The sequence below is a fragment of the Odocoileus virginianus genome, chromosome 18 (assembly GCF_023699985.2).
Source record: "Odocoileus virginianus isolate 20LAN1187 ecotype Illinois chromosome 18, Ovbor_1.2, whole genome shotgun sequence".
Taxonomy (NCBI): domain Eukaryota; kingdom Metazoa; phylum Chordata; class Mammalia; order Artiodactyla; family Cervidae; genus Odocoileus; species Odocoileus virginianus.
In genome coordinates this window covers 38,737,966-38,762,983 of record NC_069691.1, presented here as the reverse complement: position 1 = coordinate 38,762,983, position 25,018 = coordinate 38,737,966, and the positions used below count along the sequence as shown (strand labels likewise).

General features: G+C 41.5%; 1 protein-coding gene across 3 annotated transcripts in view; it reads right to left on the bottom strand.

The window, feature by feature from the left end:
• The window catches only part of TEK (TEK receptor tyrosine kinase), a 119,548-nt gene that overhangs the window by 38,059 nt on the left and 56,471 nt on the right, over positions 1-25,018 (bottom strand). For all 3 annotated transcript variants that reach the window (XM_070480596.1, XM_070480595.1, XM_020887751.2), the window contains exons 5-12: positions 20,810-20,941; positions 20,007-20,147; positions 18,092-18,220; positions 15,695-15,846; positions 13,831-13,975; positions 6,937-7,098; positions 4,629-4,763; positions 134-421 (exon numbers count right to left, since the gene is read on the bottom strand). In XM_070480596.1, coding sequence (XP_070336697.1) covers positions 134-421; positions 4,629-4,763; positions 6,937-7,098; positions 13,831-13,975; positions 15,695-15,846; positions 18,092-18,220; positions 20,007-20,147; positions 20,810-20,941 — 1,284 coding nt within the window. The remainder of the gene's footprint in view (positions 1-133; positions 422-4,628; positions 4,764-6,936; positions 7,099-13,830; positions 13,976-15,694; positions 15,847-18,091; positions 18,221-20,006; positions 20,148-20,809; positions 20,942-25,018) is intronic.

Genomic DNA, 25,018 nt, shown 5'->3' with positions numbered 1-25,018 from the left:
CTCATTGGCCTCCACTTACAACTAACTACCTGTCGTGGTTTCTCAGAAGCAGACTTGAAGTGATGGGAGCTAAATCTAAGTGGCGGCCACCAAGCGTCATTCAGGCACGGCTGGGGCAGCATGAGTTACTTACTGTCGCTAAGGGTCCAAGCAATGAGATCTTCGCTCCATTCCCCCTGGGCCTTGGTGTTGACTCTGGCTCGGACTATGTACTGCTCCCTGGGGTGCAAGTTGTTAAGCAGCACTGAAGTCAAGTTGCCAGGCACTTTAATATTCTGCTGATCACTATTCATTTGCACAGATCTCCTCTCGACTTCAACATAAAAGTCATCTTCTGAGCTTGGGAATATTGGTTGCCAGGTCAAATTTAGAGTGGTCTGACTCTTCGGTAGGAGACTGAGACCTCTTGGAGGAGGAAGACCTAGGAGAAACCAGAAGGATCATCATTTTTATATGAAGTGAAGCTAACAACAGCCCCAAAGGACAACCTTGGCTTTTAGAATAATATACAAGCTAGCAAAGAAACAGCTGCTAGCAGCCATGAAATACTTTTTTTTCCTACCAAAATAGCAAAAGCTTTAAAATATTAGTGTGTAGTTTCAGTAACTGTAAGACAAAAATACAACCCCTCTGAAGGACAACTTGGGAATATTTTTCAATAGCCTTAGAAATGATTATATACTTTGTATAATCTGACTACCAGGGATTTATCCTGAAGAAATAACTCAAAGGAAGCAAAAAGGCTAAGGACATGAAGATGTCCCTTACAACATTATTTATAATAACAAACAATCATAAGAAACCTAAATGCTCAAAGTAGGGAAATGTTTTAATAAATTATGATATAGCCATCCAAGGGATTAAAGTATTATTATGAAAAGTAGAGAAGCCCCTCCAAAACTTGTACCACATGAGAAATACTCTAATTTCCACTTGGGAAAAGTCATGTCTACCATTGGTGAAAGAGGAAGGAAACTGAAAAAATTGGAAACACTGGATTTGCCAAGGTTGTGGGGTTGCAGGTGGGCATTCAGTGTTTCTGTTCCCGTTTTGAGCAATGTTTTAAAGCAATTTCAGGGTTACATCCCCTTAGCAGGGACAATTTCACATGTGACAACACAGCCTGGCAGGGCCAGGCTCTGATCACATCAAGGTTTGGCTCTGACCACAGGCTGTGTGGCCATAATTACCCCAAAGAACCTGGGTCACCAGAGAGTTAACTGAATGGAAACAACTTGAGTTGTGAAATCAAAGAGGCAGAAGCATGCCCCTTTAGTTCCATGACCTTAGGAAAATTTATGTAGCATGAAATAAAAACACTCACCTTCCAGACTCAGGAGGAGAAATGAGACAATGGAGGTGAAAATGCCTGGAAGGTGTTAGGGGTTCCATCAACATTTTCTCCCTCCCTTCCTTCCTACCTTATGTTGTATCAATGGACAGAGAAGGAATCTGCAAGTTTTCAACTAATAACAGCACACTGATATTTTAAACTCCAGATATAAAATATTTTCAAAACATAGAATAGGGATCCTCTCCTCATGCATTTTCAGTGGGGACATTACTGCCCCTAAGGGGGCAAAAATTGGTCCTTGGGGTATGAGAAAATTTTAGATAATTACAATGGTTTATGAAGGACCACAATATATAAACAAATTTATGGTATTAAAATTCATGGCAGAAGAGACATCAAAACAAAACAGAGATGGTGTCTTAAGGACAAAACTATCTAAGAAGCTCTTTAGAGGGTTATAATTTAAAAAAATAATAATAAAGAAGTGGAAACAAATGAATGTATATATAACAATCACTTTGCTGTACCCCTGAACTAACACCACATTGTAAATCAACTATACTCCAATAAAATGAAAAAATAAAAATAAAAAAATAAAGTAAGAAGGCTGAGAAACTTGGTCAGAGGTGACAGGAAGTGTCTATTTCTACTCCTCAGGAGAGGGACTCTCACTAACAGCTTTACCACCCATAAATGAGGGAGAACCAGCAATCAGGTCTGCCACCTGCTTGGCACTGTGCTACAGGTCTCATTGGTCTTTTCTCCATAACCTTTGCAAATTTCGAGAGGTGCCATCACCTCCCTTTGCTCTTCTCTAAAGTTCCAAAATAAGCCACCTGGAATGGCCAGGCAGGCTTGTAACGACACAACAGACGGAAAGAGGGCTGATGGTGCAGAGCAAACATGCAAACCTTCTAAGCCTGTGCCTTGTGCAGAGCAGCAGCCCCATAAATGGTCATTTCCTCTTTCCCCTCCCTGTGAGAGCATGGCTTACCCGTCACCCCTCCCTACCTGCCCTCTTTCTGCCCGTGTTCAGAGTGTGTCCTGTCCCCTCCCCTCCTGGCCTTCCCGGCCTTTGCCACTCAGTCAACACACTTATAAATAGTGTGACTGCCAAATGAATTTAAAAACAAACATCAGCAAAACTCAAATGATGGGAAAAGATGAACCTTTAAGAATTCCCTTCCCACCCACCCCTGAGAACTACTTTGAAATATTCCAAGAGACCTCTGAATACATCCTGGCTGGAACATATTCTGAGAGCTGAAGACAGCACACTGTGGGTCTGTTAAGTGTTTTATGTTCTGTTCCATAAATACTTTCCATCTGAGTCAGATTGTGCCCTTCCCCTTTTGATTCATCAGCACTGGCCTAGGAGAGAATAAGCTGCCGTTTGCTTCGTAGCAGCAACATGATGACATTTCAGGGGCCCCTTGCATCACAGTCATGGAGGTTCCTTTTATCCTCTAAGTTATATGTGGTTTCCAGGGTTATTTTCTTTTTAAGATTTTTTTTTTTAATGTGGGCCATTTTTAAAGTCTTTATTGAATTTGTTACAATATTGGTTCTGTTTTATGTTTTGGTTTCTTGGCTGCAAGGCAAGGGGGATCTTACCTCCCTGACCAGAGATCGAACACACACCCCCTGCATTGGAAGGCAAAGTCTTAAGCACTGGGCTGCCAGGGAAGTCCCTGCCAGTGTTATTTTTGGTGTTTCTACCTGGTGGGTTCCAAGGAAGCCATCTCTTACTTGTACAATGCTTCTACAAGCATCAGAGCAGCTCCTGAGTTTCATCTGGTTCATTAACGATGCTGCCGGTCAGATGGATACTAGATGGGGGGTGTGGAGGGAAGAGTGTATGAGGAATGCACAACCTTTGCAGGAGAGCTTGATGCTCTTCCTAGTTTCTCACTAGAGCATCCCATATCCTTCTGCCTTTAGTAAGTGGACGAAAACTAGGAAAACTCATCAATCGGGAAAGGATTTGGTGCCTTTGGGCTCCAGGTTAAAAAAAAATAGTTAATAACTGGAGAAACAGAAAGGGATCAAGTCTGAAGATCTAGTATGATGATGAAGAATCTGATACATCACCATAGCCAAGTTATTAACCACTCTGGGACTCTACTTTTCAATCTATAAAATGGGAAAGATGACAATTCTAAGAATTAAATAAATGTGAACCTGAAACTGTGGAGCACTGACCAAGAGATAGTAACAGAACGGTTACACGCAAGGCACATTAAACACTAAAGAGGACGTTAAAAGGACTCACTCAGACCTTTCAGAGGAGGGGAACTGGGAAGCAGAAAGCTGGAGTTCAGGCTAGCATCCAGGAAACTTCACAAATTCAGAGGCTCTTCAGTTTACACAATAGAAGACTGATAGCTATTGACTGACATTGACCCATCAAGAAATAGTGCTACACTTAGAATGTGTACACTTAAGACCAGAGCATCATACATCACTGGAGAACTTATTAGAAATGCAGACTCTTGAGCCCCATTCCCACTCCAAATCTTCTGAATCTGAAACCGTGGAGGCAAGGCCCAGAAATTTGTTTTAATAAGCTGGGCAGATGATTCTGATGGAAAATAATGTTTCAGAACCATTGATTTAGAAACACAGAGGTAGAGACTTCCCTGGCGGTCCAGTGGTTAGGACCTGGCACTTCCACTGCAGAGGGCATGGGTTCTATCCCTAGTCCAGGAAGTAAGGGGATCTAAGATCCTGCATGCCATGTCAGGAGAGAAACAGGGCAGTATATATCATATGGCTCAAGGAGATAAAGGAAATAGGATGGGGAAATGGAGGGATAGAGCATAGGACTAATTGAAAAGCCTTTCAATCTATTTGATGTGTTCACCATGTGTGTGAATGACTTTGAAAAGCTAGAAATTTACTTTATAAACACACTGGGATTTCTGGAGTATGTATGCAGCAAGAGCCTGGCCTGAGCCCTTAAGATGGAAACAGGAAGCTGGTGGTAAAATTCAGGAGCCAAGACTGAACACAGTTGCTACAAAGTAAATCCCAAGTCCTCAGGGATGTCCCTGCCTTCCTGAAGGCTCATCTGCTTCCTTCTCTGTCCCCGTGGATCACTCTAGCCCCCTCCCCCAGGGAGACAGACCAGGAGAGCAGCCCAAATAAAGGGCTGGCTTGGCTCCAAGTCTCTAGCCTTCCTGTCACTTTCCCACCCATTCAAAAGCAAACCCCTTCCACCACCCTTCCCACCCACCCGCTCACCCACCACCACCCTTCCTGGTCTTCCTTCCTCTTTCCCCTTCCTCCCCCACCCACCCAGCTCCTGAATAAATGCCTGTGTGCTTCAGCTGACCGATGGAAGCTGTGGTGAACCTCCGCACAGGGCCAGGATGGCCTTCTCCACCCTCTCCACGCCGGACCAGCTGCACGCAGAGCTCGTATTCCGTCCGAGGTTCCAAATAGTTGAGGGTAACAATCTCATTTGTCACTGAGAAGAGGGAAAGTCCAGGAAACTTAAGTTGGCAATCTTTTACATTCTTTAAACTGGAATGCTGTTATTGTGATGGGAACTAATATTTGGTTTTTAAAAATACAGTGTCTGAGTAGAACAGAGAGGCAATTCCATCTTCAGGGTCTGTGTCCCTACTATAAAAGAAAACAAGGCTTTTTCGTGTAAGTATCTCTGTGCCACTCATACATTTCTGCTCCAGTGTTTCTGTATTTTCATTTGTAGAGTAAAATCAAGCACATCTTAACTATAGGGAGTATCAATCAGATTTAGGAGGGAAAACTCAATTAGAATAATATAAAATAACTTAACATCTACTGTTTTCAAGCGCAAACAGTGATTTCAATCAAGCTATCAAGAGAAAAGACTCTTTGCGGGTTTGCTTACACTAATCAGACAACAAATTTGTAATAGTCATGTCATAATAAATAAAGGGTTCTGAAGTATTTGAAAATACCTCCCAGAAACAAATGACATGTGCTTCTTTCCTTCTGAGCTATTTTCTTCTGAGCTATGAATATTGCAAAGGTAGATTTTTGCCTTACCACATGATAAAGTCAGTAAGGAAAAATACTGGACTGTGTTTAAGGGTTTTTAGAAGACCTCTTTGTGGATGTCCATAAAGAGATGATGGATTATCAATATCTTTTTTTTTTAAGTTGCTTTTTCAAAAGACCTAGCCATTGTCCATAGAAACAACAGTCCAGCAAATCAGACTTATGCTCCTGGGATTCTGAATTTTGGATGAGTGTTCAAAAGAATGTGAAGAGTTCCGTAATACCACCATGACTTTTTTCAACGTACTCAGGTCAGCTAGTATTATTAAGCCCCAAACCTTTGTTTTCTTCTTTTTTGGTAACTTCCTTGATTATATGAGCTTCGTTGCTCAGTTGTGTCCGACTCTTTGCAACCCTTTGGACTGTAGCCTGTCAGGCTCCTCAGTCCATGGGATTTCCCAGGCAAGAATACTGACTGGAGCAGGTTGCCATTTCCATCTCCAGGGGATCTTCCAGACCCAGGGATGGAACTAGTGTCTCTGGTGTCTCCTTCATTGCAGTCACGGGCAGAGGGCCCTTTTAGGAATTCATGGGCATTATGAGACTAGAGTATTGATGGAGGTGTGTATGTTCCCTACAAGTGTGGCTGTGGCATGTCTCATGATAAGATGGCACAATTTAAGCAGCTGGGTCAATAGATGGTGCTCAGCTTTAAAAAAAAAAAAAGTGCTATTACATCATCATGCAACAAGCAGGACTGTAATTTGTGTTTCAAAGTAAATTTAACTTAAAATAAATAAATTTAACTGTTTTCATGAATGTTTGACAGTTTATTACATTTGGGGCTTTTGCTTTCAAAAGTTGGGAACAGATCTGTACCCCCACCTCCCCTTACCCCAGTTCAGTCTGCCACACCCCAAATTCCTCCCCAAATTTCTGTGAGTTAGGAGACTGCAGACAGGGCAAACTCAAATAAGAAAAAAAAAAAAAAAAAAAACTTGGTTCAGTAGCAACAGCCGACTCATTGGAAAAGACCCTGATGCTGGTAAAGATTGAAGGCAGAAGAAGAGGGTTGACCAAAGATGAGATGGTTGGATGGCATCACTGATTCAATGGACATGAACTTGAGCAAGCTCTGGGAGATGGTGAGGGACAGGGAAGCCTGGTGTGCTGCAGTCCATGGGGTCGTGAAGAGTCAGACACAGCTTTGTGACTGGACAGCAACAACAGTAGCAACAATCACCCCTCAGATGTAAGCAGATTAAGTCTCTGCCTTTCCAGTGGGTCCTGGACTTCCCTGTTACCATATTCATAGCATAAACATGTGTCTTTTACCATGACCAAGCAAGACAGAGTAAAAATGGGACTGGATCCAGAGAAACCTGGACAGGAAGTATTGATGAAGATAGTAGCTCCTGACACAGGCTGGTTCTGTGTCCCATTTTACATCATGACTTTCAGAAAGGTAGACCCAGAACTCAGAGGAGCCATCACCCCACCACTCTCTCCTGAATACTCCAAAGTAGAATCCACTGCCACAGCCCCTACCTTGGGGTGGAGGGTTGAGATTGAGAGAGAGGATGTCTACATTTGGGGACAAATTTCTTTTCCTGGTGTCCCATCTCTTGCTGGAGCATTTCCTTGCCAAATCTTACCTTGAATATGCCGCCAAGCCTCATAGTGATTAACAGGTTTGTACAGAAGCTTCTTGGATTTGATTGGTCCATCCCCAAAGTAAGGCTCAGAGCTAATGTTGATGACAGCAAAGTTGTGTCCAGTGTCGATCACGTTTGGGGCATTCAAGGGCTTTGGAAGAACTAAATAAAATGTCAAGAATCAGATCAGTCCTTACATTTTGGGTTTTTACCGCTGTTCTGAGATAGGGGTAGTGGATAAGTGCCTTTACATTCCCGACAAAGCCCTCTTCGAGTTCTCTGATCAGATTGAATGCACTTACCTGCTCTGTGATCTGGCTTTGCTCTCACCCCTCTAACCTACCATCCACAGAGTGCTTTCTTAAAGGATGAGCATTCCTCTGATCAAGAGTTTTCCATGCGTTCCCATTATATTTCGAATGAAATCTGAAATTCATACCATGACCTACCAGGCCTTGCACAGTAGCGCCCCCACCGCCTCTTTAGCTCCCTCATCCTCTCAGCCAATACCCTCCAGTCCCAGTGACCTTCAGTTCATCCAACTAACAATGCACCAGGCTCCTTTCTGTCTCAGATTCTTGGCTGATACTGTTCTCCTGCAAGGAAAGGACCAGACCTCCCACGATTATGCAGTTAACGCTTACTCATCATTCAACCCTCAGCTCTGATGTGACCTCACAGTGTCTATCCCTGAACCTTGGTTAGACTCACTTGCCACACACTTCCACAGATCTTCTCCTTCACTGTAATTTTCAGAATTCATTATTCTTTGTGTGATTATTTAATATCAATCATCCTACTAGACCACCAGGCTATGTCTGTCTCTCTCTCTCTCTGCTTAGAGCAACATAAATTTATTATCTTATAGCTCTGGAGGTCAGAAATCAGAGGTCTCTGGGGGTCAGTAGTTAGTCTCACTGGGCTAAGATCAAGGTGTTAACAGGGCTGTGTTCCTTTCTATGGGCTGTAGGGGATAATTTGTTTTCTTCTTTTCAGTTTCTTAAAAAATACCTGTATTCCTTGACTCCTGGTCCCTTCGTCCATCTTCAAAGACAACAAACTCATGTCTCTCTGACCTTCCTTCTGTTGTGATATCTCTTTCTGACAGTCTTTAAAGACTCCTGTGATTAGAATGGGTCCACCTAGATAATCAGGTGGCTCAAATGGTAAAGAATCTGCCTGACGGCAATGCAGGAGACCCAGGTTTGATTGCTGGGTCAGGAAGATCCCCTGGAGAAGAGAATGCCTACCCACTCCTGTATTCTTGCCTGGAGAATTCCACGGACAGAGGAGTCTGGCAGGCTACAGTCCATGAGGTCACAAGAGTCGGTCATGAGTAAGGAACTGAGCACACCTATATAATCCAGAATGATGTCCCCATCTCAAAGATCATGTATTCTCAATGGGACTGAAATAGTACCCCCAACAAGGAAAAAATTGGTTCTTGATGAAAGAAAACATTCTTAGATATTTTAATAGTTTTTAGCCCCCATAAGGGGCATGGCATATAAACAAACGTACAGTACGTTTACCATGTGAAGCAACTTCTGGTTTGAAAGGAAAGGATGTTTAGTCAGGCTGTCAGTATCCTGTTTACTCAATTATAGAAGTAACTCAACTTACTCAACTTGCTTTGAGTCTTACTGAACTCACGTGAGTTAAGAGGTCCACCAGACTCCTGGGGCATGGAGAACATGTATGGGAATGGGGTGGCCAAGAAAGGAGGCAGACTGTGAATCTGTCTCTTCTGCTCATGCACAAGCTCCACAGTGTCACTGGACTTCACTCGTGAAATTCAAAGATAAAACTTCAAGTTGAAGACAGCAGAAACTTAAACCAGGTGTAGGGCCCTGTGTGGACAGGTCCTAAGCCCATGAAGCCAGCCCTGCACGTCACCCTTGCTGTGTGAGGGGAGCGCTGCAGTATTTGGAGACGGGGGTCTTTAGAGAGGTAATTCAGTCACAGTGAGGGCTACAGTCATCACTAAGTCCATGTGATGGCTGTCCTCATTACTGTGCTACTCAGTCATGTCCGGCTCTTTGTGACCTCATGGACTATAGCCAGTCAGGCGTCTCTGTCCATGGAATTCTCCAGGCAAGAATACTAGAGTGGGTAGCCAAACCCTTCTCCAGGGGATCTTCCTGAGCCAGGGATCAAACCCTGGTCTCCTGAGTTGCTGGTGGATTCTTTACCATCTGGGCTGCCAGGGAGGCCCTCATAAGAAGATCAAATTACCACACACACACACAAAGGGAAGACCTTGAGAAGATACAGGGAGAATATAGCTATCTACAAGCCAAGAAGCAAAGCCTCAGAAATAAGTAACTCTGCTAACACGTTGATCTCAGATCAATGTAAGATTACGCTGATCACCCACCTAGCCTTCAGAACACTGAGAAAATGAATTTCTGTTGTTTAAGCCTCTCAGTCCAGAGTACTTTGCTACCACAGCCCTAGAAACCTATTACATATGAATATAACACAATCTACTTATTCTTTCTAATGCTGATGCATATTTGGACTATTAGGAATAAAGCTCCTCAGAACATTCTTGAAGATTGTTTAACAAATGCACTGATTTCTTTTGAGCATAAACTTAGCTGTAGAATGTCATCACAGAGTAGGTGTATGCTTAGCTTTAGTATATATTGCCAATTTTCCAAAGTGGTGGTTCTAATTTGTACTCTGGGAGGAAAGTCTAGTATAGTCAACCTTTTATATGCAGGTTCTACATCTGCAGATTCAACGAAGGGCAGATCAATATTCAGAAAGAAGAAGAAAAAAAAAAAACTCCATAAAGTTCTAAAAGGCAAAACTTGAAGTTTTCCATGTGCCAGCAACTATTTACAAAATATTTATATTATAGTTACAACTATTTACGTAGCATTTACATTATATTAGGTGTTACAATAATCCCCCTTATCTGCAGGGGATACTTTCCAAGACTCCAGTGGATGCCTGAAACTGCAGACAGTACCAAATTCTATATACACCATTTTTTCTCCCATACACACATACCAGTGGTAAAGTTTAACTTATAAATTAGGCAGAGTAAGGGAATATTCAAATTGCTAGCATCACATTGTTAAATACAAGAAAGTTTACTTGAACACGAGCATTTTGATACCATGACAGAGGAAATGATAATGTAGATGTCTACTGGGATGAAGGGAAGACACACATCCCAGGCAGGATGGAGTGGGACAGTGTGAGATTTCATCACACTACTCAGAACAGTACACGATTTAAAAATTACATATTGTTTATTTCTGGAATTTTCCATTTAGTATTTTGAGCTTCAGTTGACCATGGGTAACTGAAACCTTGGAAAGTGAAACAGCTGGGGGGGTGGCTATTGTTTAAGGAATCTAGAGATGATTTAAAGTGTACAGGAGGATGTGCGCAGGTTGTATGCAAATACCACAGCATTTTATAAAAGGGACTTGAGCATCTGTGGAGTTTGGTATCCAAAGAGGTCCTAGAACCAATCCCCTACAAATACTGAAGGAGATCTGTATCTCTGTATCTTTTTTAATATTATGATTAAAGACACTGCTTAATTTACCTACTTGCAGTTTTCCATTTTGAGGATACCAGTCAATATGACAGTGGAGAGGCATCAGTGACTTAGAACTAGAGATATTTCAATGGACTGGTGTTGCGTGCTGTGTCTTATTTAAAAAATAAAAATTAGAATCAGTGATTCTTCTGAATCTTAGCAACATGGTTTGTTTTTTTACTTATTATTTACTTTCCATGGACGGCAAATATTCCAAAAATAACATAATTTGTCTTGTCTGCATATCATTTCCTTTCTTCCAAGAACAAGTATGATGTAAGAAATTATTTTGATTGTGTTAATGTTCTACTGAATAAAATAGATCCAGGCTTTTCCAGTAATCAAAAAAAATATTAAAGACTCTGAGGTTGTTTCTGTGGGTTCTAAGGGCAGAGAATCTAACTCTGTGAGGCTCTATTTATGTTACTATTGTTACTGACCTTTTTTTAAAACAAGATTATGTTCTGGGTATTTACTTTCATTGACAGAAATTACCTCTAGGATCACCCAAAGATTCCTAATCAAGTGGCGAAGTAGGTTACATACATATCAACTTCAGTTATCTTGCTTCCTTATCTGTAACAGGAGAGACTAAGAAAGCAAAATGATCTAGAAATGATGATGCAGGGTTGGACCAGGTTCAAAACTGAGATTGGCTGTTCACAAGATGGGCTACCTTAGGCAAGTCACCTAAACCTCTGAACCTAGTTCTGGACTGATCAAGAGGGGATAACAATACTATTGTGCCTGGTCTTTATAAAAATGAAGTAAGATAGGACTTCCCTGGTGTCCAGTGCCTATGACTCTGCACTCCCAAAGTAGGAGGCCTGGGATTAATCCTTAGTCAGGGAACTAGATCCCACATGCCACAACTAAAGATTCTGCCTGCCACAACTAAGACCTGGCGAAGCCAAATAAATAAATACAATGAATATTTTTAAAATAATAAAATGAATGAAATATTTAGTACAATGCCTTTCTAGAATACATATCACAGAGTTATTAGGTGCTTTTGTCTAAAAGCACTAGTCTAAAAGTGCTAGGTACTTTTGTTCAAAAGTAACTTTCAAATTTAAAATTTGTATTACATCTCTGTACAACAGCCAAGGGAACTTGGATTTACTTCCACTCTATTCCTTCCCCTCAAGCCTCAAATGTACACAAATCCACTTGGAATAATTCTGAATTTTGAAATACTATTTCATAGTAGGAAGAATATTCAGAACTCTGAATATATGAGAAAATCATTCATGTTCACTGTATAGCATAGCCTGGGCTTCATATTAAGTGAGTAGTCTGCAAATAAAGATTCTCTAACTTCTCTGTAGTGAATCAGAAATCAAGACAATGATGAAGTTAAACTTTCTACAAAAGAGAATCACTACCAGACTTGTGCCAGGTGCAATTCCACTACTTAACCATCTCACAATCACCCTGAGTGGCAGATAAGCTAAGCTTTATTTACAAATAAAGAAAGGTTCAGGCAGGTCACCTAGAGCCAGACATCCTGGAATGTGAAGTCAAGTGGGTCTTAGGAAGCATCACTACGAACAAAGCTAGTGGAGGTGATGGAATTCCAGTTGAGCTCTTTCAAATCCTAAAAGATGATGCTGTGAAAGTGCTGCACTCAATATGCCAGCAAATTTGGAAAACTCAGCAGTGGTCACAGGACTGGAAAAGATCAGTTTTCATTCCAATCCCAAAGAAAGGCAATGCCAAAGAATGCTCAAACTGCCGCACAATAGTCCTCATCTCACATGCTAGCAAACTAATGCTCAAAATTCTCCAAGCCAGGCTTCAACAGTTCATGAACCGTGAACTTCCAGATGTTCAAGCTGGATTTAGAAAAGGCAAAGGAACCAGAGATCAAATTGCCAACACCTGCTGGATCCTTCAAAAAGCAAGAGAGTTCCAGAACAACATCTACTTCTGCTTTATTGGCTATGCCAAAGACTTTGTGTGGGTCACAACAAATTGTGGAAGATTCTTCAAGAGATGGGAATACCAGACCACCTGACCTGCCTCCTGAGAAATCTGTATACAGGTAAAGAAGCAACAGTTAGAACTGGACATGGAACAACAGACTGGTTCCAAATCGGGAAAGGAGTACATCAAGGCTGTAATATTGTCACCCTACTTATTTAACTTATATGCAGAGTACATCCGGAGAAGGCAATGGCAACCCACTCCAGTACTCTTGCCTGGAAAATCCCATGGACAGAGGAGTCGGGTGGGCTGCTGTCTATGGGTTCGCACAGAGTCGGACACGACTGAAGTGACTTAGCAGCAGCAACAGCAGCAGAAGTAAAGAGCTAAAGAGCCTCTTAATGAAAGTGAAAGAGGAGAGTGAAAAAGTTGGCTTAAAATTCAGCATTCAGAAAACTAAGATCATGGCATCTGGTCCCATCACTTCATGGGAAATAGATGGGGAAACAGTGGAAACAGTGACAGACTTTATTTTGGGGGGTCAAAATCACTGCAGATGGTGACTGCAGCCATGAAATTAAAAGATGCTTACTCATTGGAAGAAAAGTTATGACCAACCTAGACAGCATATTAAAAAGCAGAGACATTACTTTGCTAACAAAGGTCCGAATAGTCAAAGCTATGGTTTTCCCAGTTGTCAGGGATGGATGTGAGAATCAGACTATAAAGAAAGCTGAGCGCCGAAGAATTGATGTCTTTGAAATGTGGTTTTGGAGAAGATTCTTGAGAGTCCCTTGGACTGCAAGGAGATACAACCAGTCCATCCTAAAGGGAATCAGTCCAGAATATTCGTTGGAAGGACTGATGGTGAAGCTGAAACTCTTAACACTTTGGCCACCTGATGTGAAGAGCTGAATCATTTGAAAAGACCCTGATGGTGGGAAAGATTGAGGGTGGGAGGAGACGGGGACGACAGAGGATGAGATGGTTGGATGGCATCACCGCCTCAATGGACAGAAGTTTGAGTAAACTCCGGGAGTTGGTGATGGACAGGGAGGCCTAGCGTGCTGCAGTCCATGGGGTCACAAAAAGTTGGACACAACTGAGCAACTGAACTGAACTGAACAGAGAGGTCAAATTCATTTGCCATTCAAAGCCACACCCAAGTTTACTAGCTGTCAGCCATAAAAATCAAACCCAGGGCTATGTAATTCCAAAGGTCATAAACTTAATTCCCTCCTTTCCATTTCAATGCACGTAATTTTTTTGCTTAAGGCTTAGTATCCTGGAGAACATCCAAAGGGCATTTTAGTGGTCAGAGGGCATTTCTATCTAAAGGCAGCACCCAGCAATACATAAATGCAGAATCATCAAGGATACAATCTCTTCCTCTGGAAAATGGAACTTACCTTTAACAGAAATGTTGAAAGGCTTTTCCACCATCCCAGCCACTGTGTTCACACTGCAGACCCAGACTCCTGAGTCAGGGGGCAGGATCCGGTTGATGGTGAAGGTAGCCACGGAGAGATGACCCGTGTGGTTAAAGTCTTTTGGCTGGAAAGGTCAAATACAAAAAATAAAAAAGAAGCTTCTACAGAGGTATAAACACAAAGGTTCATAACACTGACCCCATCTCATTGTTAAATAAGTTTTCTAGGAGAGATTAAGAAGATCAGTCCAATGCTTGTATAAGCATTGGCTTATTTCCAAAGCTATTGTAGTAACCCTGCAAGTTTATGTTGGATTGACGCCCTTGCAGATCCTGCTGTTGTAGTTGTGTGTTTGGGAGTATGGGATAAACACTTCCAAGCAAAAAGTCTAATTCCTTCTAAACTGCTTCTGGTAACATTTGTTCCTTTCTGGTCCAATGCAGTGATGGCTGGGTGAAAAGACAAAATGGCTTCTAAAGTGTTTGAGAAGCTGCTGAGTATGGTATTATGGAAAAAGTCAAAGCTCTGAAAACACATGGGCCTGAGCTCTGCCAATTTTGGCCAATTCCTTGGGCTTCCCCGGTGGCTCAGAGAGTAAAGAATCTGCCTGCAGTGCAGGAGACCAGGTTTGATTCCAAGCTTAGGACAATCCCCTGGAGAAGAGAATGGCAACCTACTCTAGCATTCTTGCCTGGAGAATTCCATGGACAGAGGAGCCTGGTGGGCTACCATCCATGAGGTCACAAAGAGTTGGACACGACTGAGTGATTCTCACTTTCCTTAGTTATTTAACTTCACCCAACCAGTTTCCACTTCTGCAAAATAACTAACTAATGTTAAGTGAGATGTGTGTAGTGTGGTCAGCCCTCACTAGAAGGTAGCTGTGACTAGGACAGGCCAAAAAGATGTTGGAAGCTGTCAATTGGCTCCTGCTACACCTAGTGGATTGTTAAAGTGGAATCAGGAACATCTGATGTGTGAATATTCTGCGTATTCTGCCCCTAAGACATCATTTGGATCTACCTTCTGATCAAGTTGATTTTTGGTCATCTTTGGGAGAAAAATAAAATAACTAGTTCAAAGTCTTTAGATAATAATATAAATCAATTTTCTGCAGACCATTTGTGACACAGAGAAAGTTGAGGTGGTACCTGTCTCTGCTGCATTTGGCATTGTTGGGAGAGGGAAGGGAAACGTGGAAAATTAGCTTAGTCCTTATTTCTTTCAAGCAAAGAAAAATACTGTGGTAGCACCCTAACCAGGGGTAAGTGCCAGAAATGAATACCCAGTCTTGTCTGAGATGTGATACACATACACACACACACATACATAAACACGATAGAATACTACTCAGCCATAAAACAGAGTAAAATGATGCCATTTGCAGCAACATGGATGGACTTATTATCATACTAAGTGAAGCAAATCAGACAGAAAAAGACATATGATATCAGTTATATGTGAAATCTAAAATATGACACAAATGAACTTATTTACAAAACAGAAACAGACTCACAGACATAGAAAACAAACTTATAGTTTAGAAAACAAGCTTATGGTTACCACTGAGGAAAGAAAGAGGAGAAGTGGGGGATAAATTAGGAGTTTGGGATTAGCAGATACAAACCACTATATAAACAAAAAGGATTTAGTGTATAAAAGAGGGAACTATATTCAATGTCTTGTAATAACTTTTAATGGAAAATAATCTTGAAAAATATAACTGAATTACTTTGCTATATACCTGAAAATAACACAACACTGTAAATCAACTATGCTTCAACTTTTTAAAAAGCTATAATTTGTTCTACTGAAAAAAAGAGGGAGAGAGAATAACTCTTACACGGAGCACTGTCCCATCTGGCTTCACCAGGGTCATTTCTTCAATAGCAGGTCGCGGCCAGCCAGATGCTTTGCAGACGGGGTTAAATTTACCACTGTTCACTTCTATACGATCTGGCAAATCCTCTATCTTTGGAGTCATCCTTGGCACACCTGAATGAAGGAGACAACACTGTGAAACCTAATCTTTAACACAGCAGAAGCAGAAATTATGAAAATAGTTACCATCTAGCAAGTCACGTACTGGGCAAGAAATTGATAAGTATTTTATTGTTTTATCACTACATAATAAATTTTGGGGGGTAGTTGCTCTCAATTCTCATTAAAATGGTTACCAGAACCAGAATTCACACTCTTTGCCATAATGATGTACTTTCTCTGGGTCCTAGGGGATATAGTCTCAATGCTGAAATGGTCATCATCACCACATCTCTGCAGATCTTACTGTCCAGTCCCTCTCTTGCTTTTTAAGGGAATTTATTTTTACAAAAACAAAAACCAAATCCAGTTCTTCTTCCACTCTGCAAGCCCCTGAATTCTCTGATCAATAATGTGATCGTTAGTTTTGATATCTGAGAGATGTCTCTTTGATTGGGAAGACTGCACCTGGCTAATGATTAATTATATTCACATTTACATCCAAGAAGTGAAATGGAATAAAATTCTCCTAACCAATTTCTCATCAGTAGCCAAATAAAAAATACTGCTGCCAACATGGAAAGGAAAATAAATGTCTCCGGTATCAAGAAAGGCATCAGGATTCCTTACTTAATATCTGCAGGGTAGAGAATGAATAATCCTGAAATTTAACAATTTTATTCTGGATTCTGTGTGGGGTCTTAGAGAGTTTTGGACCACATGTAGGACACAACTGAAAATGGTCCAACATTCAGTAAATAATGTAGGAGATGAACATGCACTTAAAACATTGGAAAAGTGGCTGAGTCCTTTCCAGAAAAAAAGAACAGCAGTCATTTACAAGCTGCCCCATAGCAGTGGTGAGAGGAGGTGGGGGTCAAGGTAAATGCATCAATATTGATATTTTATATTGATATCCTATCTCTCAAGCCTAGAATGAAAACAGGTGAAGTATATGGAGCAGGAAAGGAAATGGTCTAATAGCCACAAAGGTATTCTTTTTGATATATCTACAGACCTGGGGAGACTGTAATGAGAAAATTTGCCAAACTTAGCACACTTAGGTATTGGTGCTGGAATTCTTCAAAGTGCTCTAACACTTTCAATCCTTGCCTTTCCTTCTCTGTCCCCTTGCAGTTTTCTGCAGTTGGATGGAGGTTGCAGGTACAGGTAGAGGGTGTGGGGAAAGGGGGCTGCCCCCTGAAAGCCCAGAATCTGGGTCTAAGTTTGAGAGTCTCACATTTTTTTGCAGCACTGGCCTTAGTACAGAAAGGTAGAAGTGGAACAGAAAAGGCAAGTCATTAAGCTTGTTTGTTGCCCACTTCAGTCCGTCCTCTGCCAGCCGCACAGCCTTTCCTCCCCTCCCTACACCCTCCCAGCTTCCGACCCTGTAGCAATGATGCTGGGGTAGAAGGGAAAGTATAAAGCTGAGATGCCTTTGAGAAAACAGTTGGCATTTCTCTCCATACTCGTTCTGATGTTTAAAACTCACAGAGAAAAGACTATAAACGTCTTACTGCTCTGAATGTAGATTTCACTGGATATATGTCATTTATATTTGTTTGACTGAAAAAGACGTTTATCATTTTTAAATTTTAAAAATACGCTTCTTTTGATTTTGAAACATATATTCTAGGACAGGGGTTAGCAGACGTTCCTTAAAGGACTAGATAATAAACATTTTCATCTTGGCAGGCCATATGTTCTTGGTGGTAACTACTCAACCCTGTCGTAAGAGCAGCCTCACATGATATATGGTAAACAAAGGGGCATGGCTGTGTTCAAACAAGATTTTTAAATGAGAACAGATGGTAGGGCCATAAAAAGGAATAAGAAACATACTGATATGTGCTACAATATAGATAAACCTCAAAAACAGTATGGTAAATGAAGAAAGCCAGCCAAGAAAATCTAACTTTGCAATTCTTCACAGTAACTCTTTCCCTGCTGAGCATATCCAGGGAAAGGTCTGGGCCTAGAAGAGACCGACAAAGAGGTAGACAGGGCTCTCAGTGGCTGCTTATCACTTACTGCGCTACAGAGAGCACGGGGTTCATTCCTTATGGGAAGGGCCAGTGTGAGAATCCATAAAGAAGGTTCAGAAAGCTGTCCTTTAGAACAGAGGATCTATTCTTCCCTGCTTCTGCTTGGAAACAGAAGGAGTTTAAGACTCTTGGGCTAGTGGGGCAAGAATTATGCCAGCAAAGCTGGGTTCAGACGTGCCGGACTCGGCCCTGATTACAGTGTTACCTTGCTTTACCTTCTTTCTCACACTGGAGCCCTTGGCGTCCCGGAGAGCAGAGGCATCCTTGGAACCGGTCGCATTTCTCCCCGTTGGCGCAATTGCACCTAAGCTCACAGTCTGGTCCATAGTAACCAGGCTGGCAAGCTGTCAACAAAGACATCGACAACTAGTGTTAACATGAGGGAAGCATGAAAACTCAGTCTCTAAGTGACTAGTTTTATTTTTCTTTCCAAGCTATCAACTTTGCTGGTTATAAAAGGTAGTAAGTGATATATCTGTATTACCAAGAAATTAAAGGTTAGAGAAATTCTGATTCCAGGCAAGTTGAATAAGCACTTACCAGGCTGCCCTTCCCAAAAATAACAACACAGCACTACTTTAGAAATAATTACCTGAAAGCATTGAAGAATGATGGGGTGGGAGGGAGGGTGGGAAGGACCAGGAGAATTCCGAGGGGAATTAAAACTTGGAATACGGGAATGGTGTGCTCCCCATTTTCCAGCTTTTAGTCTCATGGTTGGCACAGCTGACACTATGTGGGGATATTAGAACTCCAGCAAAAACCTGAAGCCTTACTGGTAGAGGAGTCTTAGAGGACAGAGTCAGGGCAACTGCAGCCACTTGAAATTGAGAGGGAAAATCTAGAAAGGAAGAACCAGAGGGAGGACATCCCAAATTTCTGGCTGCTCCCTGAACCACACATCTTAAATGCAGGCTCAACACAGCTCAGCTAAAGGTAAAAGGAATGAACTGAGTCTAAGCTGATGCCTGGGAGTCAGAGTTTGCAGTTTGAGTCATCCCAGGCTTATAGGACATGATTGCCTTATAGGACATAACAAAACAAAAGAAGCACTCCTCAGAGGAATAGGCTACACTCCAGAGTCTCCTCACTGTAACTTTCACAATGTTTAGAATACAATCAACACAAGAAGAAATGGAATAGTGCCATGTAGTCCATCTCCCAGCAGTGCCAGATACAGAAAAAAACTGACTCTGGGGAGCAAATACTGAAATGTCTTTGAGTGCTGGCTAACTCACCACATTAGCATTTGTTAGGGAGGGTCTAGCATATTTGGCTACAGATTCATGTTAAGTTGGGCTCCTCATTTGGCTCAGTGGTAAAGAATCCGCCTGCAGTGCAGGAGATGCAGGAGACGTGGGTTCAATCCCTGGGTCAGGAAGATCCCCTGGAGGAGGAAATGGCAACCCACTCCAGTATTCTTGTCTGGAGAATCCCATGGACAGAGGAGCCTGGTAGGTTACAGCCCACAGGGTCTTGAAGAGTTGGACATGACTGAACATGCAGGCATTCACATTAAGTTACTGTGTGATAGTCAATATGAAAAGCTTATTGGAAAGTAGATGAAAAACATACACCTCTGAGCTTCTTTGAGTAGGTGAAGCTAGTATCGCTTGAGCAAGGTCCACAGAAGATAAGATCTTAACTTCCTCGATTTTCAAATCCCAAATCTTGTCTGGATCTGACATAAAAGTACTGATATTTATGATGTAGTGAAAAAAAAATAATAAATCTATGCCTTTCCAGCCCAAAGTGTGGTCTAAAACCCAGCAGCAGAATCTGGGAGCTTGTTAGAAATGCAGACCCTCAGTCTTCAGTCCAGACCTATAGAGCAGAATCTGTGTTCCTAATAAGATAAGAATCTAATAAGACTCTTGAATCTAAGATTCTTAAATCTAATAAAATTCAATGCTAATAAGTTATCAGCAGCATGTTAGAAGTGGTCCAGAGTCTTAATACAAAATCATAATTAACTTTGGATGAAAGTATCTTTGATTCAAAACCCTATAGCTCAGCATAGACAGTTGACTGAGTAATCCAGGTATGTCCTACACACCGATGTGTGGGAAGCTGGGTCTCCTAGGTATACCTGCTAGAACCTTGGCTCTTCAGGGTGTGACTGGTCCATACCTTCATTGCACTGCAGACCCTTCCAGCCTGTGGCACAGGAGCACCCATAGGGGTCTGGGAGACAGAACACGAAGGACTTGCATCCCTCTGGTTCACTGCACTTTTCTTTACAAGTTCTGCCAAATGTGTGCGGTTCACACGCTATGGGAGAGAAAAAGATGATTCAGAGGCAAATACCCAACCCTTTGAAAGGCACGATTCTTCTTTTCAAGGGTCTCTCCTAGACCACTGAACATGGAAAAGAGTCCAGTCTGAGCCATGGAATGGTCAGGGTAAAGAACCCTCATGGTCCACCTTAAAGATAATGAAACTGCCTTTTGGCCAGGACATAGGAGCCACTACTCCCAGGTGAACAGGTCATGCATTGCACAAACTGACAGAATGGTGTTCACATCAATGACATCACAGATTTGTACACCGTCACAACTTTCCCCTGGTGGCTCAGCTGGTAAAGAATCCACCTGTAATTCAGGAGACCTGGGTTCAATCCCTGGGTTGAGAAGATCCCCTGGAGAAGGGAACAGCTACCCACTCCAGCATTCTGGCCTGGAAAATCCCAGGGACTATACAGTCCATGGGGTGACAAAGAGTCAGACATGACTGAGTGAATTTCACAACTTTCCAGTGGTTGACAATAAAGAGCCTTCAGGAAAGGGCACCTTTTTTGAATTCACACAAAGGTACCATATGGTGTCACAGAGGCCATTTAGCTTCCATCCCCAACTGTGTCCAGATCTAAAATTTGGATTCAGCAATGATGGATTTTAAATCCACAAGGTATTCATCAAGCACTCTTGACTTACCCTTCTCACATGTTCTCCCCATAAACCCAGGAGGGCAAATGCATTCCCCAGAATCTTCATGGCAGATCCCGTTGTTCATACAAGCAGTGCAGATGTGGTTACATTCAGGTCCCCACTTCTGTGCCTCACATCCTTTGGTTAAGGAAAACAGAACTCTGGTGAGTGGCGCATATTCATTCCTCAAAGCTCTACTGAGCACCTGCTACATGTTAGTCACATGAGTGGACACTGGTGAATGAAGAAAAATAAAACACAGCCTCTGCTCTCCAAAAGCTAAGAGTCCAATGCGGGAAACAGACATGTAATGGAACATGATAAAGACAAAGACAGAAGTACCCAATTATTTTTTTAACTTTTCATTTTATATTGGAGTATAGCTGATTAACAATGTTGTGATAATTCCAGGTGGTCAGCAAAGGGACTCAGCCATACATACACATGTACCCATTCTCTCTCAAACTCCTCTCCCAGACAGGCTGCCACATAACATTGAGCAGTATTCCTTGTGCTATATATACAGTAGATTATTGTTGGTTATTCATTTTAAGTATAGCAGTGTGAGAACTACCTAGTCTGTATTAGGGTTGGAATAGGGCATAAAGGAAGGCTTCCCAGAGGAGGTGGTATGTGAGTTGAATCTGTAAGACCTCCTAAGTGACAAAGAAGATAATGCTGAAGAGTGTGTTCTGGGCAAAGGCTAGATTGGGAGGAAAACATGGTATGTTTGAGGGGCTGCAGGTACAATTAGAGACAAGAGCAGTGGTTTTCAAAGTGTGACCCCTGATGAGTAGCATCTCCATTATCTGGGAATCTGTTAGAAATGCAAACCCCAGACTCCTAACCATGACTTACTGGATGAGAAACTCTGGAGGTAGCTTAGTAACCTATGCCTCACAGGTGTTTTAGATAATTCTGAGCCATGCCAAAGTTTGGGAACATCCAGTTTAAAGAATGTGGAGAAAAATCTAAATGGGCAAAGAATTTGAAAAAGAATAGATATATGTATAACTGAATCACTTTACATATGGAACTAACACAACATTGTAAATCAGCCATACTTCAATATTAAATAAAAATTTTTAAAAGATGAAGAATGTGGAGAAGGGAGACAAGCTAAATGGGGAAGCAGGGGCTAGCAGCACTCAAATATTTTTCAGGTAAAAACATGTAAGAAATGAAGCAAGATCCAAAACCAAAAGTACAAGAATGGTAAAAGGCTTCCTAGATTCATATTTCCTGGCTCCTCCACTTCAGTGCTTGGTGATTTGAGACTGTTAATTAGACCCAAGGATACCTTCTAATATAAGGAAAACTCAAGGGGAGTGGGGTCGGTTGACCTTTTGTGGTCAGGAATTTAGTTTAATTTTTATTCTGAAAGGAACTAATGTCTTTGTCCCTGAATATGAGTCTCACAGTGGTAAAATTGGACCTGTGCCAATGGCTTATAATATTTTTGGCAAGAACTCCTGGTTATCAGTATTTTCTCTAAAATAATCAGCAAGACTGTCAACACAGACCCAGTCTGACAGGCAACCACCTAACAGATAAAGCTACAAAATGTCTCAAAGCTAATGTTTACATGCCTTCATGTAGAAAGGGGAAAATCCTACACAGTCAGTGATTTCTTGAAAGCCAGACCCCAGATTATCTTCAGACGCTGAAAACTAACGATGACAGAACCCCAGGATGAAATGGGTCTCCTGTTACATTAACCTATGTACCAGTCTGTAGACCTGTCACAGTTTCACTCTTAATTCTGGGAAAGAGAAAAGGATTAAGCTTGAAGAAATAAATGGGGGTGATCTCTCATGGATGAAGGCAGGAAAAGAGTTCCTTGATAAGCAATGAGTATGCAGTTCATTGTCGTTTAGTCACTCAGTCATGTCCGACTCTTGTGACCCCATGGACTGTAGCCTGTCAGGCTCCTCTGTTCATGGGATTTCCCAGGCAAGAATACTGGAGTGGGTTACCATTTCCTTCTCCAAGTATGCAGTCAGGCCTTTGTGATTTTCTTCAAAACATAAAAAGGTTTTTTATTTTAGGAAACTATAGATCCATGGCATCCAAAGAGAAATCTTACAATCTTAATGTTTTCAAAAAATCTTTTTAAAAAAACTATATTGGAGTATAGTTGCTAGACAGCGTTGTGTTGGTTCCCACTGTACAGCAAAGTGAATCTGCTAGACTGTCCTGGAGAGAATTTATGCTGAAAAGAAACCTGTAAGTATAACCAGTTTGATTTTTAATACCCAGTCTTTGTGACAGAATACCACCCTTATGGCAGAAAGTGAAGAACTAAAGAGCCTCTTGATGAAAGTGAAAGGAGAGTGTTAAGAAGTTGGTTTTAAGCTCAACATTCAGAAAACAAAGATCATGGCATCCAGTCCCATCACTTCATGGCAAATAGAGAAACAGTGGAAACAGTGACAGACTTTATTTTGGGAGGCTCCAAAATCACTGCAGATGGTGACTGCAGCCAAGAAGTTAAAAGATGCTTACTCCTTGGAAGAAAAGTTATGACCAATCTAGACAGCATATTAAAAAGCAGAGAGATTACTTTGCTAACAAAGGTCCATCTAGTCAAGGCTATGGTTTTTCCAGTAGTCATGTATGGATGTGAAAGTTGGACTATAAAGCAAGCTAAGCATCAAAGAATTGATGCCTTTGAACTGTGGTGCTGGAGAAGACTCTTGAGAGTCCCTTGGACTGCAAGGAGATCCAACCAGTCCATCCTAAAAGAACTCAGTCCTGAATGTTCATTGGAAGGACTGATGTTGAAGCTGAAACTCCAATACTTTGGCCACCTCATGCGAAGAGCTGACTCATTGGAAAAGACCCTGATGCTGGGAAAGATTGACGGCAGGAGGAGAAGGGGACGACAGAGGATGAGATGGTTGAATGGCATCACTGACTCAATGAACATGAGTTTGAGTAAACTCCGGGAGTTAGTAATGGACAGGGAGGCCTGGTGTGCTGCAGTCCACGGGGTCACAAAGAGTCAGACACGACTGAGCAACTGAAATGAGCGGATTCCTAAAGCTCAAATTTACCTGAAAAGATACTAGTTATGAGAAATGGACAAATGCCTTCAACTGTAGCTCATTTCTTAGTAAACATAAAAGACATCAAGCAGGGAAACTGTTAGTCACTCAGTCGTGTCAGACTCTCTGAGATTCCAGGGACTGTAGCCTGCCAGGCTCCTCTGTCCATGGAATTCTCTAGATAAGAATTCTGGAGTGAGTTGCCATTTCCTTCTCCAGGGGATCCTCCCAACCCAGGGATTGAATCTGGGTCTCCTACATTGCAGGCAGATTCTTTACTCTCTGAGCCACCAGGGAAGCCCCAAGTAGGGAAAAGTACTTTTAAATGGGATTGTTGTGGCCCAGCTCAAACTTTGTTAGAATGATTTTAGATACTAGCAGTTCTTTTCCAACAGTTTTACTGAAATGAGAGCAAAAGAAAAACAAATGTGCTTCTGACAGTCTGAAAAGGAGACAAGTTGGAGATCAAAATGTGTTCGAAGTCTTTTATCTTAAAAGTTCAGGAGAATTTTAAATTCTAAACTATGGTAAGCCTTATTTGCTCTGATGTTTAACAAAAAAGAAAAGCTTTAAACCTTTTACCATGTATCAACATCTGATGTTTCTGATATTGTTAGGAAATTTGCCAAGTTATCCCTGACTCTGAGCATGCAACGTGGTGCTCTATCACACTGGAGAGACCATCTTTTTATTTTTAAACATTTTTTTTAAGTTATGAAAGTATGGTAACACATTTACATGAGATTTGGAAAATACAGAACAAAGTTATATATAGTTCCACTATATATTACAATCATTTAAGTAGATAAAGATTTTTAGTTGGAGTTTCAATATCAAGGTGGAGAGACCATTTTAATGAAGTGAATGCAAATTGGGTCCTTGCGTTGAGATTCTCAAAGAAAGGAGATGAATGAAAGGGGATTTTACTTGCCCAAACTAGATGAACCACATTTTTCATAGGCCTATTGTCATATTGCAATACCTGTTTATCTATTTATGTATGTACCTGCTCTCCTTGAGAATGACCTGAGGGACAGTCATTCATCTTATTATCTTTGTATTCTCAACACCAACATAATGCCTGGCAGAGACTTATAATCCTCACAGATTTGCTGAATGAATGAATGCATGAATATAATGCAAAGCAAAACAAGCACTCTTCATGAAT